The 17,556-nt window shown below is 35.4% G+C and overlaps 1 protein-coding gene across 1 annotated transcript; it reads right to left on the bottom strand.

The window, feature by feature from the left end:
* Positions 1-10,686: 10,686 nt before the first annotated feature.
* Positions 10,687-13,261, bottom strand: LOC140139344 (cytochrome P450 2U1-like). The gene is made up of 2 exons (XM_072161123.1): positions 12,819-13,261; positions 10,687-10,934 (listed from the first exon to the last, which is right to left on the bottom strand). The coding sequence occupies exons 1-2, from the start codon at positions 13,009-13,011 to the stop codon at positions 10,747-10,749; spliced, it is 381 nt and encodes a 126-aa protein (XP_072017224.1). The 5' UTR covers positions 13,012-13,261; the 3' UTR covers positions 10,687-10,746.
* Between the last annotated feature and the right edge of the window lie 4,295 nt (positions 13,262-17,556).

Genomic DNA, 17,556 nt, shown 5'->3' with positions numbered 1-17,556 from the left:
CAATTCTTATTTTAGAGATCGTAGTGTGTGTTTTAAACTGGTTTAATTCTTATTTTAGAGATCGTAGTGTGTGTTTTAAACTGGTTTAATTCTTATTTTAGAGATCGTAGTATGTGTTTTAAACTGGTTCAATTCTTATTTTAGAGATCGCAGTGTGTGTTTTCAACTGGTTCAATTCTTATTTTAGAGATCGTAGTGTGTGTTTTCAACTGGTTTAATTCTTATTTTAGAGATCGTAGTGTGTGTTTTCAACTGGTTCAATTCTTATTTTAGAGATCGTAGTGTGTGTTTTAAACTGGTTCAATTCTTATTTTAGAGATCGTAGTGTGTGTTTTCAACTGGTTTAATTCTTATTTTAGAGATCGTAGTGTGTGTTTTCAACTGGTTCAATTCTTATTTTAGAGATCGTAGTGTGTGTTTTAAACTGGTTCAATTCTTATTTTAGAGATCGTAGTGTGTGTTTTCAACTGGTTTAATTCTTATTTTAGAGATCGCAGTGTGTGTTTTCAACTGGTTCAATTCTTATTTTAGAGATCGTAGTGTGTGTTTTAAACTGGTTCAATTCTTATTTTAGAGATCGTAGTGTGTGTTTTCAACTGGTTTAATTCTTATTTTAGAGATCGTAGTGTGTGTTTTCAACTGGTTCAATTCTTATTTTAGAGATCGTAGTGTGTGTTTTCAACTGGTTCAATTCTTACTTTAGAGATCGTAGTGTGTGTTTTCAACTGGTTTAATTCTTATTTTAGAGATTGTAGTGTGTGTTTTCAACTGGTTCAATTCTTATTTTAGAGATCGTAGTGTGTGTTTTAAACTGGTTCAATTCTTATTTTAGAGATCGTAGTGTGTGTTTTAAACTGGTTCAATTCTTATTTTAGAGATCGTAGTGTGTGTTTTAAACTGGTTCAATTCTTATTTTAGAGATCGTAGTGTGTGTTTTAAACTGGTTCAATTTTTATTTTAGAGATCGTAGTGTGTGTTTTATATAACTACTGAAGTGTCCATCCATCCGCTTAACTAAGGTGTTCCTCAGGGATCAGTTGCGGATCCACCGATCTTCACTTTGCATTTAAATCCTGTCACGGATATTTTGAAACGCATTAATGTGGCGTATCACATCTATGCCGACGACACCCAGTTGTACGTTAGTTATGATCCAAAGGATTTTGAGTTAGCGCAGATTAATCTTGCAAATTGCCTTCCTGAAATCAAACGCTGGATATTGAAAAACAATATGATCTCAATGATACAAAAACGGGGCTATTTATCATCTCATCGCCAAGACTAATCAATTCGGCATTCCGTACAGAATGTGAGAATGGGTGATTGATCCCTCTCCATCTATGAGGATTTTAGGTATAATCACCATCTTAAATTATTATGGATTTGCAGGCTAAATGCTTTAAGTCGCACACTCGTTCTCTCTTCGATGTTTAAGGGGGTACTACACCCCTGTCCAATTTTGTGCCTATTTTTGCATTTTTCTCAAAAATTATAGCGCATTGGTGACAAGTAAGATATGTATATTATAGGGGCAAGGACTACAACTACTGCACTGGAAATTTTATTTCGGCACAGACAGCAGTTGTGGAGTTGCAGTCAAAAATGAGGGAAAACCAGTATTTGATCAATAAATCAATAACTACTTGTCTTGAGTTGCTGAATTTTCAGAGCAATAATTGTAATCCTTGCCCAATACAACATGCATATCTTAATTGTCACCAATGCGCTATGATTTTTGAGAAAAATGCAAAAATAAGCACAAAATTGGCCAGGGGTGTAGTACCCCTTAATATAATTATGAATGTAAACGTCTGGGTTTGAGATCCTCCTTGACAGGACCCGTCTTAGTGTACGAGTCAATCGACGTGTCACTGGTAATAGTGCATTCATACTGCAGTTACTGTCCGTTTTCCTATACACAATACACAGTGCTCTTTCCCATTGACGCGTGACCTCTACAAATAGCCCTACGTTAAAAGTATGGGGATATGACTAGTTAACGTCGCTGTGTGAAAAATAACCGGCCAATATTAAAAGTACTCTTCTAAAGTTCTAGAAAATATAGTTTTTAACATGTCCTAAATTTTTAGCTAATTTAGATGTTTGGAAATATTCGTACTTTGGTGTTTTAGTTAATGTTATAGGTAATAGTACATTGCCTAGTTAACGTCGCTGTGTGAAAAATAACCGGCCAATATTAAAAGTACTCTTCTAAAATTCTAGACAATATAGTTTTGTAACATGTCCTAAATATTTAGCTAATTTAGGTCTTTGGAGAGGGTCGTACTTTTGTGTTTTAGGAAGGATATGAAAACGACAGATAACACCAAAAATATGAAGAAATTTATTTCCAAACCGTGTTAAGTCAACAATCATTATGTTGCTCATTTTCAAGAATGCTGGTTTACAAAAAGCACGCCATTGTCTCATTTCGTGAACAAAAGTACACATACCATTGTTTCCTTTCGTTTCCTTTATAATCGGTTACCCAACTGAAGCTATATTACAAACTTTATTGCGATATCGCACATGAAAACAGTCACATGTGCACAGCCAGAGAAGATCCGATTTAATCAGTTGAGCTGTTTCAATGAGTGTTATCTTGGTTTAATAGCTTTTAATGGGGTTAAGTCCTGCAAAGGTCGAGATGAATTCTACTGTAGACATGACTGCATCATGTTTCGTTCTAACTTCACAAACTGTTGGAATCTGTTCAGTCCCTGTACTGAAAATTCAGCAACTTAAAGCAAGTAGTTATTGATTTATTGATCAAATATTGGTTTTCCCTCATTTTTGACTGTAACCCCACAACTGTTGTCTGTGCTGAAATAAAATTAACAGTCGTTTGCAGTAGTTGTAGTCCTTGCCCCTATAATATACATATCTTACTTGTCCCCAATGCGCTATAATTTTTATGCAAAAATATATGCACAAATAGGCACTAATTTGGGCAGGGGTGTAGTACCCCTTTAAGAACAATAATATTCTTACTTGAGACTATTATTATATTAGTATCGATCCCCTTTCGTGACTAAGTATTTTCCCATGAACGACCCAATTACCCCTGGATGAAACCTCTATGTTTCAAGCAGTTTGCCCATGTTGACAGTTGCAGCAGCACATCTATGTCATTTTGCTATTTTTGCTTCTTTCATTAAAGGAGAATGCAAGTGATGAAAACATGTTCTTTAAAATGTTATAAACATAATTATTGAACACTGACATATCCACTGTTTTTGCTGAAAACAGAACAGCATTTACCGTAAAATCCAATAAAACGTGTCTGTTTCAGCCCCGTGATATTTAGATTTTATTTCATACATTTCAATGTGGGTACAGTCAACGCACTGCGGGGTTTATTGTTCTATTATGTCCGATTTGAGCGCTGACATATTGGAAAATGTTCATGAGAGTCCCTCATTTCAAATATTTAGTTTTGGTTTCTCTTTTGTTTAGAAACCAAAAATCAAGGGATTAAAAAGTAGAGCTGATCTGGTTTGCAATCATAACACTATTATGCTGGAAGGACACAGTATAGGGTATATAACCAGAAGTATACAATAGCCTATTGTGCTAACATAATTATTATCATGATTGATATCGGAATCTATCCCGCAGACGACAGTTGATGCTCTCTGTCGAAGGTAGGTGGCATATTACACTCACGAGTTCTAGGCCTAGAAATCCTATACATGCGCGTATATTGAAGGATGGGGCGGGGTGGGGGGATTTGTTTGTATGAAACATAAACGATGCATGGAGATGATTTGATTATGAATTAGTTTATTATCCCCGGGAAGCACAACCCATACCTCTTTAAGAGGGGGCTCCCTCCCTATATAACCACCTCTTCCCTAAATTACCCCTTTCCCCCTCCTCCTCCTCCCCTACATTCGATATCTTCATCTCGAGCTCTCCTCCCCCTTCTCTTTCACTTCCAATGCTCTCTCTCATCTGTTTCTCTCTCTCCCGGCCCATATCCCCCTTGCCCTCCAACCACCCCCCACCACCACCACACACACACACACACACACACCCACACACAATCTCTTTTCCCCTCTATCTTCTACTTTTTGCAGTAAAAATTGCTTCAGTAAAAGTCATTAGGTTATTAGAGGTCATATAATGGCCTTCCATCGATTCTGGTACATGGGATTAAGGACTTGAATCGATTTTGTTTATAGCACCTATACAATTACAATAGTGACCCCTTTTGTAATGTCGAATGCAAATATTTCGATGGTCTATATTTTTCACAGGTGAATTAGCCTAGACTTATTCGGTTTTGTAAACCACGTCTTTCAATGTAGATTACCATGCTCGATTTCTCTCCTCGTGAATATTGCACTGCGAAATTTAAACATTTCTTTTGTATACTTAGAGTAGGTAACTTCAAATCAAATAATTTTACGATCCACACCACTTATAAGGCTAGCTTCAGACTCCGTATTGTACGTACAATATTGTATGTACAATACTTTTCGTGACGTCAAAAAGTATTACACGTGCAATAAATATACGTGCCACGACGAGTTGAATCAGATTAAATAACGCGCTATAACCCTGACGGTTCATTGTTTGCTAAATCCAAGCGAGGTCACCAGAAAATCTATGCAAGCGAAATTTCTACTGCTGCTGATGAAAAATCCTAGAGTGCGTTTGGAGGTTTTTTCTGCACTTTACCAGTAGCCCTAATAAATTCATAAAACAATAAAAATCAAATAAAGATTTAGGGCAAATGTTTTTACTCACTGCTCATCTGATCCACTTTCCCAGGAAACTAAATACCGATACTCCTTAGTTTTTCCCTGACTTTCCAGACATAATTATGAGTAAACATCAAATTTAATGTTTACAAAACAATCAAATATATATATATTCTTTTGCATTTTGTACATAAATATTGATATCAATAATGTAGGCCTAAAACATTAAAAAAAGGGGGCCTAAGAGTATGTCTATTTTTAATCATATACTAATTCCGCCATGCCCAAACATATCTTATTATGAAATCGTGTAATAGAACCCAAATTCCAATCAAAAAATAAAAACAAATTTGTTATCAAATACACTAGGCCTATAGGCCTACATTGTATTATAGGAATTTAATAGATGGTTCATTTTAATAAATAAATAGATTAACACGGGTAATGGACAAGAAATATTTGGCAATACCGGATTTACCAGAGAGCCAGTGGATAAAGAAATTAATTAAAATTAAAACAAATTAAATGAGAAAATGAAAGCAAGGACATTTGGCGAAGTATTGTTTTAGAATTCGAAGGAGTCCTAAATGTTATCCTGGCCCCAGGACACTGATTAATGTAAATTCGACCCATAGTTATTTTATCTACTTTTGCCAGCATTCAACCTGTTCAATGTGATTTATGCCTATTTTTAATAAAATTCCGAAATCTGACGTATCAACGTTGTATCGTGCACAAATTATGATTCGAGACTATTTCATTTGACACGGTTGTATGGATTTCAGAAGATAGGTCCTATAATAGATATCGATTAGAGAATTACAGCAAGAGGCTTTGAGGATGCCGTAATCCTCTTGACCATCAACCAATCAGAGAGACATATTTCAGAAATATATTCGTAGGGTTGAAACCTTGGTTGAAACTCTTTCAACTCTGAAATATATATTTCAAGTAATCTCGTTTCACACTTTGGCTTGCAATAAAGCCACGAAGGGGCGGTAATGTTAATATACAATTTCAGTCAAATATTGGTGCAAATATACGATTTCGGTCAACTATTTGGCTATCCTTTGCCCAAAATTTTGAAATGTTTATTAGTAACAACAACTCGTAGGAGGGTTTTCGAGTAATTTTAGCGAAATAATGAGGTTAAATAAAAGAAAACCCACTTACAATTTTGGACGCTTAACTGTGGTGTTCTAGGGGAATTAAAATATCACAATTAACATGTTTAATTCAAAATCGTTGTCCTACAAGCACATGTTCAGATTGTGTGAACATTACAAATACAAACAATAAGGTTGAAAAATAAATAAAAAAATATTTAAAAATGATTTTAAAAGATCGTCTATTTTGTAGCTTAGGCCAAATATCTGCCTCTAAAAAAAAAAAAAAATGTTTTCCATGCTGATTTGTTTTTGTACAAGTACCGTATGTCATTTCAAAAAGAAAGAAAAAAAGGCGGATATTACTTTTTAAAACCTCAACGCATTACTATTAATACGCCTATAATTAATGAATGAAAAAGTATAGAAGGCGTTGCATCCGGTTCTGATGAGGGGGGAGGGGCACAAGCCGTTTTCGGCAGTTTTCCTATGGGATTTTCTAATATTTCAGATCAATGGGGGGGGGGGGGCTTCCGTGCCCCTAACGCTACGGTGACTGCATTAACACGTTTATGGATGTATTGTGATGATCTTAAGTAGGCCTATCATAACATGCCTCAACGATATCAATATGTAAAAAGGTGTTGCAAATTCATAACACAGCGTGTTATAATGTAACGAATGCTATGCCAAAACTTTAATTACAAAAATATCAGTATCAATAAAATCAGAACCAGAATAAATACAAAGGCCTACAAATAATACTTTTAAACTTTCTAAATCAATATAGGAATCTCTAAATCAATTAATCAATCAGTTATCAATCAATCAATCAATCAATCAATCAATCAATCAATCAATCAATCAATCAATAAATAAATAAATAAATAAGTAAATAAATAAATAAATAAATAAATAAATAAATAAATAAATAAATAGGCCTAAATAGATAAATCTATAAATAAATAAATAAGATCTGAATGTGCCATTTATATTATTATTACAATTTTAATATTATTAATATTAGTATTAATACGACGTATTATTAACTTTAAAAAGGTGCCTATTGATTATATAATAATTCAAGTACAGTTGAATCATGGTAGGTATTATGATACCTACCATGGTTGAATACAAGAAGACATTAAAAGATGTTCATCATTCCGTGCACTCACTAAATTTAGAACTCTTAGAAATTTGGCAACTCCGTATCAATTAAGCAACCTATGATTGTAGCAAAATATATATTTTCCCGGTACATACTATTTATTGCACGTGTAATACTATTTGACGTCACGAAAAGTATTGTACATACAATATTGTACGTACAATACGGAGTCTGAAGCGCGCTTAAGAAACTGAAACCAAAACCGAAACTGACTGACACAAATGTTCGGTTTTAAACAAAAGGTAGAAACAATGAGTTCGATATCTTATGATTCAAGTGGTAAGGCAGGACAATAGGAAACCACGTGACCAAAACCAAAACTAAAACTATATATTTGAAATGAGGCGTGTACATTCAACGTCCAGTTATCTAAATTGGGTGACTCGTGTTTGGCAGGTGTGAAATACATCTGACTGAGTGTTTTAATTACGTAACGCATAACGGTTTTGGCATCATTGAATGGCTGCCTAGATCTGTTATAGGCTTAGTTTCTATTATTATTATCTTTATCCATTCTTTTCCTTTCTCTGCACTTATTATTTCATATGCCTACAATTTAGGGGCCTGTCACTCCCTCGCTCTCCTTCTCCCTCCTCTTCACCCCCTCTTCCTTTCTTTTTCTTTTTGTCTTCCTCCGCTCCCCTCCAATCTCGATTACCCATCCGCTTCTCCTCTTTTCACCCTCTCGACCCCTCCTTCACTCACTCACTTGCCCCTGCTCTTTAAAATGGATATTCGTGATAATAAGAAACCCATTCGACTTTGTTGAATAGGCTTATAACCATGATAACACTGCGAAGTTGTCACACAGATAGACCTTATTTATTCCCTGGACCTATATAATACATGACAGCCACTGCATGTTGTCACGGGTAATCAATCAGCAACTCTATTGAATTGATTCAAATGAGGCGCCTAAATTAACGTGGGTGGTAAATAATTGTACATCGACGGTAAAGTGTGTCTTTGTGTTCTGGCGAAGACTCGGCCACACCCGTGTGCTGTGCTGTATGAGAAAAAAAGGTACCTCTCACTCGACTCAAGTGGGCGCTTTCACATGACATTATTGTGATCAATTATTGACAGTAGCCTGCCTGGTTAAGCGTTAATACGCTGTCAGGTTACTTACCGATTTAATGGCGGAACCCTTTTGGTTTGAACAAAAGGTACCTCTCGATGAATAGCTTGTCGGTAAATCAAATCGGCACAAAGGAACAATGCGTTACGTAATTTATCTCTTCACGAATATGACAGCTCCAAGGGTACAGTGACGTCGTCATACACACAAAGGCTTTGAATAGTTATGGCATCTCTGTACCCGCACTAGAGCGTGAAGCTATCCCATCGGCACGTTCGACACTGGCGCGAGACTTAAATACCACATGGTGGGAAACGGCACATTTTATTTGATACCGTAGTAAATATCATCCCGTTTTCGGTAAAACCAGTGTATATGTGTTCAATAATTATAACAGATAAGAGCATATGTTTTCATCAGTAATATTCTCCTATAATAGAAGCGCGATTATTCTCCTGAAGTGGTATCGGTGGTAATAATGGGGTATCTTAGTCTTCATTGTGGAAGTAAATAAAATATACGTCTACCCTCGGTCCTGATTCGATTTAATGTACACAAAATAGTGTGAGATTTCAATGTATTAATATTAAGGGATCGGATAACAACTTTTGCACATTATTTTGTGGGACATGAGAGCACATCAGATATTGCATTCTGGATACCAGGAATGTCCGTCTGATATCAAATGATTTTGACTTTTTGAAATTGGCGATATAATACACATTTTATGGCAAAGTGTTAAAACTTGATATTTTTCATTTTTCATATTTAACAGTACTTCAAGTAAAATTCATATTTAACAGTACTCGTAGTAAAATTAATAAATCTAGTGATAAGTACTTAAATTGTATGAAGCTGAGAGGAAAAGCCGACGATCATTTGAAAATATTGACCTTTCGTATTCTTTCCCAAAAAAGGTCTTTAAAAAAATCTTTAATACAAACATTTTTAAACGATCGGCTTTTCCTCCCAGATACATATACTTCAGGTAAATATCATTACATTTATAAATTTTACTTCGAGGGCTGTTAATAGGCATATCACCTCAAAAATAATCGCAGCAGAAACACGTTATTTAATGTTCCTACATTATTGAGCTTTATTAAAGCATCAAAAATCAAAAAACAGAATTGAAATCGGTCAATGCATTGTGATGTAGTGTCAATTTCAAGATGCTCGTAGATGGAATGAAATCCTGCCACAAATGGCTGTAATGACAAATTTGGCACATTTCGAGATTTTGAAGGTATATTTGGACGCTTGCTTGTAAAAAGCAGCGTTAATTTAAATATCACATGTTAAATGCCTATCTTTCCTGACTTCGTTACAGAAAACAAAATTAAAAAATCCATCATTGAATAATCATAATAAATTAACCAAATATACTATTTTAGCAATTTCGGCCAATCTGCAGACAAATTAAATCTCAAAAAATGACTAAGTTCAGCTAATTAATATGCATAATTGATGCCAATAGAAAACCGTACATGATATAAAGGTGCGGGTTTTTTGCACACATATGTATACAACGTTCTTTCAATTGATAACAAAAAATACACAAAAAGTAATTAATTATGCAAATTAGGTAATTACAGCTAATTATGTATTTATGATATTATTATGCAAATTAGGCATGAGTACGAGTAATTTTGGGTTTTTTTTCAATATTTAATGAACGTCTGTTCATTCATCATAATTTGTTTAAGTATGATCCTGTTATGAGGTTGAATAAATGAACTGCCGTTAATTATTTAAAAACAATACAAAAAAAATAAAAAGTTTGACATTTTGATGGTGTCTAGAATATAATTTTCATTTTTACTGTAAACATGGTATGTGTCACCATTACTCAAAGCCAAGTCCGAAAAGTAAAAATTAAAATTCAGTTGCAATGAGACTTTAAATTAACATTTTGTCATCTGGATTAACATGGGAGGACAATCTGTAAAGTGAACAGCAATTTTACTGTACCGCGTATACAAAAATAGTATGGCCTTGGACACACACAATGGCTTAGAGCTATTGTGGTTTGGAAAATTAATCCCTAAAAAACATTGGTTAATGTTTTGCTTCAACTGGTTTTAGGGAAGTGTTTCATTTGTTGTCGACGGAATTAATTTACATGCTAAGAAAGATTAGTATTTCAGCTAAATAGTGGTCGTTCCTTTACTCCAATAGGCCTATATTTACTGATTTATGAGCGATCTTCAAAAATCCATAAAAACAGGCAGTAGCTCTTACACAAAACAATTTTTAATTTTGGAGGACCCGATGTTAGCCTCGGAAAGGCTTCACACATCATATATTAAAAATTTAAACAATTTCGATAAATGAAGCATATGAAGAAATTCATTTATCGACATGGATGTTTTCTAAAATTGGCCAAATTTGAAGCGCGCCCTTTTCAATTCACTGTTATGCTTGCATGCACAGTGTAGCAGAATTATTGTGCAGCCACTGTGACATACCTACTGTTAAATGTAAAAAATATCCATTTTTAATCATTTGTCATAAAATTTGCATTACATGTATATCGCGAATTTCAGAAAATCAAAATTAATTGATATCAAAGGGACATAATTCGTATTCAGAATGCAATTCCATGTCTGATGTGCTCTCAGGCCCCACAAAAATACTGTGCAAAGGTGGGTGACCGACCCCTCAATGTCACCATATTTATTACTTCTACTAGTAACGATCACGCTTCTTTGCCGTCATTTTAAATGGCTTTGTAGAGTAGTTGAACGCAAAGATCCCTTCCAGACTCGGACCTGGCTCGCCTTCTGGGACACTCAGCTCAAACTGATGTAAGATATGCGTTATAAAGAGGAAGATCTCAATACGTGCCAGATTCTCTCCCAGGCAAATACGTCGACCTGCAACAATGAAAAGAATGCGATGAGGAACGTTATGATATTTTCATCGGAAATAATGCCGATTCTCTCCCAGGCAAATACGTCGACCTGTAAGTGTGACGATGAAAAAGATGAAAAAAATGCAATGAGCAAGGTTATGATATTACAAAGTACCAATATTATAGCAGCAAATAATGTACTAAAAACACAAACATCCCAGATAAGAAATTGGGATAATTTCTGAGAAAAAAATTGAGAAAATAAATGCACAATATCAGGTGTTTCTATATTCAAATCATGCAATTTTTGAATGCGTACGTTTTCAAGATTGTGTACGCGTTGGACGTTTGACTTTGCATTTGAAGGGGTCCGCAGAGTACGTGAACGCGTAAATGTGTGCGTTTAAGCAAAACATGCCCTTTACTACATTAGTACATAATAGGAACATTTTTGTGAATCTTAGAATTTGTAAATTTTTGAAATTTTAGCAATACTCCTGCTATCGCATAAAGATTGAAACAATAAATCACTGAAATTCTGATATTTCCGGATTTGTAACCGTTGCCTGTTGAAATTCGGATTTTTTTTTGACAATTCTTTCCACCGTTTCAAAACATTCAGAATTTTAACCCTAGAACTACTAAGGTTGTGTTGTACCACCCACCCACCCCCTCCCCCACCCCGATTTTTTAGTCATCGTTGAAAAAACGCGCGTGTTTACGCCAAAACGACCTAAGAGAAAATCTCACAATTAGATTTTACTTTACTGACTCGAGGAAGGTATACGGACTATAACTGTAGATCCATCCTTTGCGCTAATCTTAGTGATAAAAATGTTCCCCCTTACCCGGTGGTAAGACCGGCCATCAAAGATTACCATAGGATGGTGGCGAGGCTCACCATTTGTTTCTACAGTAAAATCAATAATTTTCATTTTGCTGTTGTAAAAATTCTTGAGCTACTGACCTTTTACTTGTTAATTAGGTTGAAATAGTCATTTCCTTTTATATTTGGGAAAAAATTAGATGAAAATCGTATGTTCGTAGAATTGTAACTGTTGTTCTAATGTTCACTTTCATATCATATCAGTTAATATCATATCAGTTAATATCGGGTGTGGCTTCATTCTGTCTGAATAACTGCCAAGCACCTTCGCCTCATACTGTTTAAAAGACGTCTGATGCATCCCTGGTCTATTGCTGCCCGATCCCGTCTCAGAATTTGTTCCAGTCCAATCAAAGCTGTTGTTGGTTTGATCCTCCTGTCCGCCCGGTACTTTAAATGTCCCCACAATTGCTCCAACGCGTTCAGGTCTAGAGATTTGGCAGGCCATAACATACGATTGATGCCTTCTTGTTCCAGAAACTGGTTGGTTATCCTAGCCCTATGTGGAGTTGCATTACCCTCCATCAAGACGAAGTCTCTTGTAACCTTGGCATGTTCAAAAGATGAGACGTTACGAAGATGACCATCTTAACCTGATCTAACTTAACCGTTGAAATGGATAATTGGCGGGGCATTTAAAAAAAAACTCTTCATGTTTGAACTTGGGATTAAGTGAATATTGACCACCGACAAGAATAATGACAATTGATATTGATTTTCCCAACATTTTGACCCCCAAATGCATGAAACAAAACGAACATTCCCATGAGAGCCGAGTAGATTTCCTTCCATTATACTGAATACATATCAATATAATTTACTGCAACTTTCAGATCTTGGGTTACATTGATTTAAATGTACGCTGCGGCGTCAATACTTAGATAATTGCTACAAATGATGTGTCAAAATGCGCAGAAATAAATTCTGCTCCCATTTTACAGATTTGTAATACAATCGCCCGTTTTTGAATAATGGCAATTATTTAAGGGGGGCTAGTTACTTTATATATTTCTTACGTACCTGCACTAAACGGAATCAAATCCTTATTCTCTACCAGATGTCCATTGCCGTCCAAAAACCGACCCGGATCAAATTTATCTGGATTTGGCCACGTATCTGGATCATTATGAACACCCCATATATTAGCAATGAACATCGTTCCCTTTGGTATGGCATATCCAAAAAGTGTCGTATCTTCTGCCGCTGCGTGCATGACTCACATTGGATTAGTTGCACATAGTCTCATACATTCGTTTATGACCGCTTGAGTGAACGGCAGATCACATTGATCGCCCATAGTAGGTAACCGGTCCCGCCCTACTGTATTGTCAATTTCGTCTTGTACTTTTTTTAAGATTTGAGGATGTCGCAGCAAGTATATTATGACCCAGAGAATCTGAAAGGAACTCGTGTCTGTACCCGCCATAAACAGAGAAGCCACCGTTTTACCAACAGTTTCGTCATTAATGTACTCACTAAGATTTTCTTTCTCATATAACTTTTTTAGGTAAACATCGATCAAACACTCCATTGTTCCCGAATCAAATTTGTTCTTCCGTCGCATAATGTTACCGTTAACTATCGCCATGAAATCGTTCTTTGCTTTCGCGAGACATTCGTTCGCTTTTGACGGTAAGAGACGAAGAATTTTGACAATGTTTTTGAAACCCGCCGTACCCGCTAACTTCACAATACGATCTGTAACATGAATTAGTGTTTTGAATTCCTGATCCTCGTGTTCGTATCTGTGTGCAACAGTAACCAGACTTGTGATGTTCGAAATGGTCGTCTGTATCAGAGAACTTGGATCAAAACTTGCTCCATTTTGGTCTTCAAAATGCTTGAAAAGAATTTTCAGTTCTGAGCAGATTTGGGTTTCGAAAACAGGTTTTCCTACGCCAAACCGACGGAAAACTCCAAGCGTGAATGCTCGTTGTGCCATCCAGTTGGGACCTGATGCGTTTAAAATACCAGTTGCTAGTGTTAAGAAAAAGAAGTACCGTTACAGTGCGTTACTACATATTTGCTTTATGAATTTGTATTGTGCTAAAGAGTTAAAAACTACCCCCCTTAAATTACAAAAAATTTGGTTGCCTAACTTCATACACATTTCTACGATTAAATACAATTGGAAACCTGTGAAAAGAATAAACATTTGGTTAGCCCTACCCATCTCATTTCAATGAGCATAATTTTGTGGAAACAATTAAGAAGACTATTTGGGATAAGGTACTAAAATGTGATGATGTAGATAATGCCTATAACAATTTTCAAGATATGTTTGATCAAGCGTGCAATTTATATTTTCCAGTGAAACAAAAGGAGGGTCAAAGGCTTGTATCCTGATTGGATTACAAGTGAGTATATTAAGTAATCAAGCTTAATATTTACTTGATTCGCAATCAAGTAAATAAACGAAATAAAGACTTTGAAAAAAAACTACTGTACAGATGCAATTAATAGTAATGTAAATGATTCAAAAAAGCTTTTGGGGTACTATAAGAAAATTAATTCGCAAAAATGTTTCCAAATCCAATGTTACTAATGTTCAAACTAATGATGGCATTACCGGCAATGATAAAGGAACTGCTAATCAGTTTAATGATTATTTTACGTCTATTGGAAATACCTTGGCTGATAAATTTAAGTACTTAATTATAGTAACAATAATTCTGATGTGAGTTATGAGCATGATGATTTTGAATTTGATTTTGTAGAACTTGTTTTTAAACAGATTTGTAATTTCTCTAATAATAAGTCTACAGATATTTGTAATGTTAGTACTAGACCTTTGAAACTTGCGGCACCGATAATTTGTCATCCCCTTGCATATATTTTTAATCTTTCTATGTTCACATCCACTTTTCCTAATGAATGGAAAAAGGCAAAGGTTACACCTATATACAAGGCGGGTGACAAAAGTGAAATTAGCAACTTTAGACCTATCTCAGTTTTACCCATTATTTCTAAGATCTTAGAACGTGCTGTACATGACCAACTGTATAATTATTTCACATGTAACAATATTTTTAATCCATGTCAATCAGGCTTTAGACGTAATCTAATACGTACTAATACTACTCTATCTGATGTGACAGATCATATATTAAATAATATGAATAAAGGCAAAGTTACAGGTTCAATCTATTTAGATTTTTAGGCCTTTGATACTGTTAACCATGACCTTCTTATTCATATGGTATCAAAGGTAAAGCTCTTATTTGGTTTCAATCATATCTTAATGGTAGATCTCAAGCTGTAAATATAAATTCTTCTCTATCAAACTTCCATTTCCATGTTTGTATATTAATTATTCATATTCTTTTTATTGTTATAATGTTATTTGTATGTATGTTATCAGTACTCCCAGGGAGACCAGTACTTTTGTATTGATGGAATTTTCCTGAATAAATAACGAATAAATAAATATGATTTTGTTTGGATCCGCCCCTTGCATTCAAATTAAAATAGTAGGGCACACAATATGTACAGTAAGCAAAAGAATTAAGGTAGCAGTTGTGTTCACTCCTGTATATCCTAAATAATGACAAATGTGTCCAAATTAAAACAAGCAGCCGATGCCTGTCCTCTTTTGCTCTGATTTAAGACCAGTTTTGTTGAAATTGATTGAGAATTAAAGAAACGGTGACCCAAAACCTGAAAAAAAAAGTTGCACCGTGTTCTCATCTAAATAAAGCACGACGCTAGTTTTTCGTGCTTATCAATGAAAGCACGGCGCTAGTTTTTCGTGCTAATCAATGAAAGCACGACGCTAGTTTTTCGTGCTAATCAATGAAAGCACGGCGCCAGTTCGCGAACGCTTTGTGTACAAATCAATTTTGAGAACAAAGAACAAAATATGGTTCAAGCATGCATCAGTTAGGTAATCACCCTAATTATTTCGGATTGTCTATAGTATCGTTATCATTTTTTCTTGGGCAAAAATTGTTGAATAAATATGTTTCAATGCATGCTTGAACTATACTTTGTACTTTGTTCTCAAAATTACAAAAAAATGACTTAGATAGTGATAACCATAGACCAATAAACACATAGATTGGAATGTTTCATGCCTGTGCCCTCTAAGCGTGCTTGAATTCAGCTGATGCGGTAAGCGTTTCTTTTATGTACGCTCGCGCTTTTCACGCTATTTTTTAGTTTGCTCACGCAAACCTTACTTATCGTCGACCCCATTGGCAACATGCCTACATTCCGCGGTATGGAGAACCATCAGAGCAAACGTTTAGAAAAATGCAAGGAGTGTATTGGTTGTGTATAATTGCACTGGCGAGCAATCCGCGTACTACGCGTATTGCTTTTGGACGCATTTCACTTGCGGGTTGAGGCATTTATATATATGCTCTTATTTTGCAACATTTTTATTGACAAATTTGGTATAAAAATAACAAAAATCGCGGGATATATTTTCTCTTGTATGAAATAACTGTGTATTACTTGTTGCTCGAGAAATTGTACAAAATAATGTACTGAGATGTTGATGTGTCTAATGCACTCCCGCTACGGGGCTCTCGCTCTCGACGCACCAACATCTCAGTGCCCGTACATTATTGCGTACAATTTCAACAAGTAATAGACCAGTTAATACATCAGAATGATTAACCTATAATTAATCCTCTTACCTTCTTTATTCTGAAAATGTGTTGCCGTTGGTCGATCATTAAGTTTGGGGTTCATAAATGCTTCTTTCACTGCTTCTTGGCTGTTCAGTACGACACATAACTGATCTCCTAAATATAAACTCACGATAGATCCATACTTCTTACTCAGTCGACGTAAAAGAGCAGGTAACGGTAGATCATAGAGCCAAGAGTACACGGCGATATTTGGTAGGTATCCTACGATTGGGAAACACCAAGGACCAGGCGGGATATTACTGAGACGTCGACATTTAACTATGAAGATATAAGCCACAATAAATGAGAGAATTGCGATGAGAACTAGATGTAGATTGAAGAAAGCAGCAAAGAAATGCCAAATTGCCATTTTATTTCTTTAAGTATATGCCTACAAGAGTGATGCTTAATAGGTATGGTTCTAGTATCAGGCACAGTCAGATGCAATCAGACCTCTAAACAATACGCCGCCTAAAAAACAATAAGTCATGAGGTCAATGTTTCAGTCTTGCTTTATATGAGAGGCAAAAAAATTGCCTCACGAATGAATAAAAAAAATTCCCCACCCAACTCTATATAAACGTATACATTAACATTGAAATTGTCGCCAAAGGCAGCGAAAAAATCCGCTTGGCCTAACTTAAACTCCCATGCACCCCCCCCGCGAATCAAATGGCGTGTCTCTTAAAGGAGTATTTCGTGATCCTAGCATCCTCTTTTTATGATAATTTTTCAGTACATATCCACGAAAAAAGCCTATTCCCAAAATTTCAGTTCATTCCGATTTTGCGTTTGCGAGTTATGCATGATTGTGTGTATTACACTGCTCCATAGACAATGCGTTGTAATTTCGTTCTGGTGCACCAGAACGAAATTCAAATTTCACGATATCTTTGCAAAACGAATTAATCTGCAAGAAATATTTTGTATATAAACATTATGTAGCCAGAGGTTTCCAGTGATATAAAAATCTCAACTTTTTTTGAGAAAAGTGGGGGGATGAGGCTGTGGATCACGAAATGCCCCTTTAATATGAATAAACTACAGACCTGATGAATTTATTCTTAATTTGAATGTAAAAAAGTTCGCAACCACTGTGCACTTTATACAGACTGCGTTTTATA

Source organism: Amphiura filiformis, chromosome 18 (assembly GCF_039555335.1).
Source record: "Amphiura filiformis chromosome 18, Afil_fr2py, whole genome shotgun sequence".
Lineage (NCBI taxonomy): Eukaryota > Metazoa > Echinodermata > Ophiuroidea > Amphilepidida > Amphiuridae > Amphiura > Amphiura filiformis.
This window is presented reverse-complemented; position numbering and strand designations above follow the sequence as displayed.

Excerpts from the sequence above, each read along its gene's own strand:
- LOC140139344 (XM_072161123.1), bottom strand. The coding sequence starts at position 13,011 with ATGCACGCAGCGGCAGAAGATACGACACTTTTTGGATATGCCATACCA. Across the intron at positions 10,935-12,818 it reads TTTGATTCCGTTTAGTGCAG|GTCGACGTATTTGCCTGGGA; the intron begins GTACGTAAGAAA and ends TCATTGTTGCAG.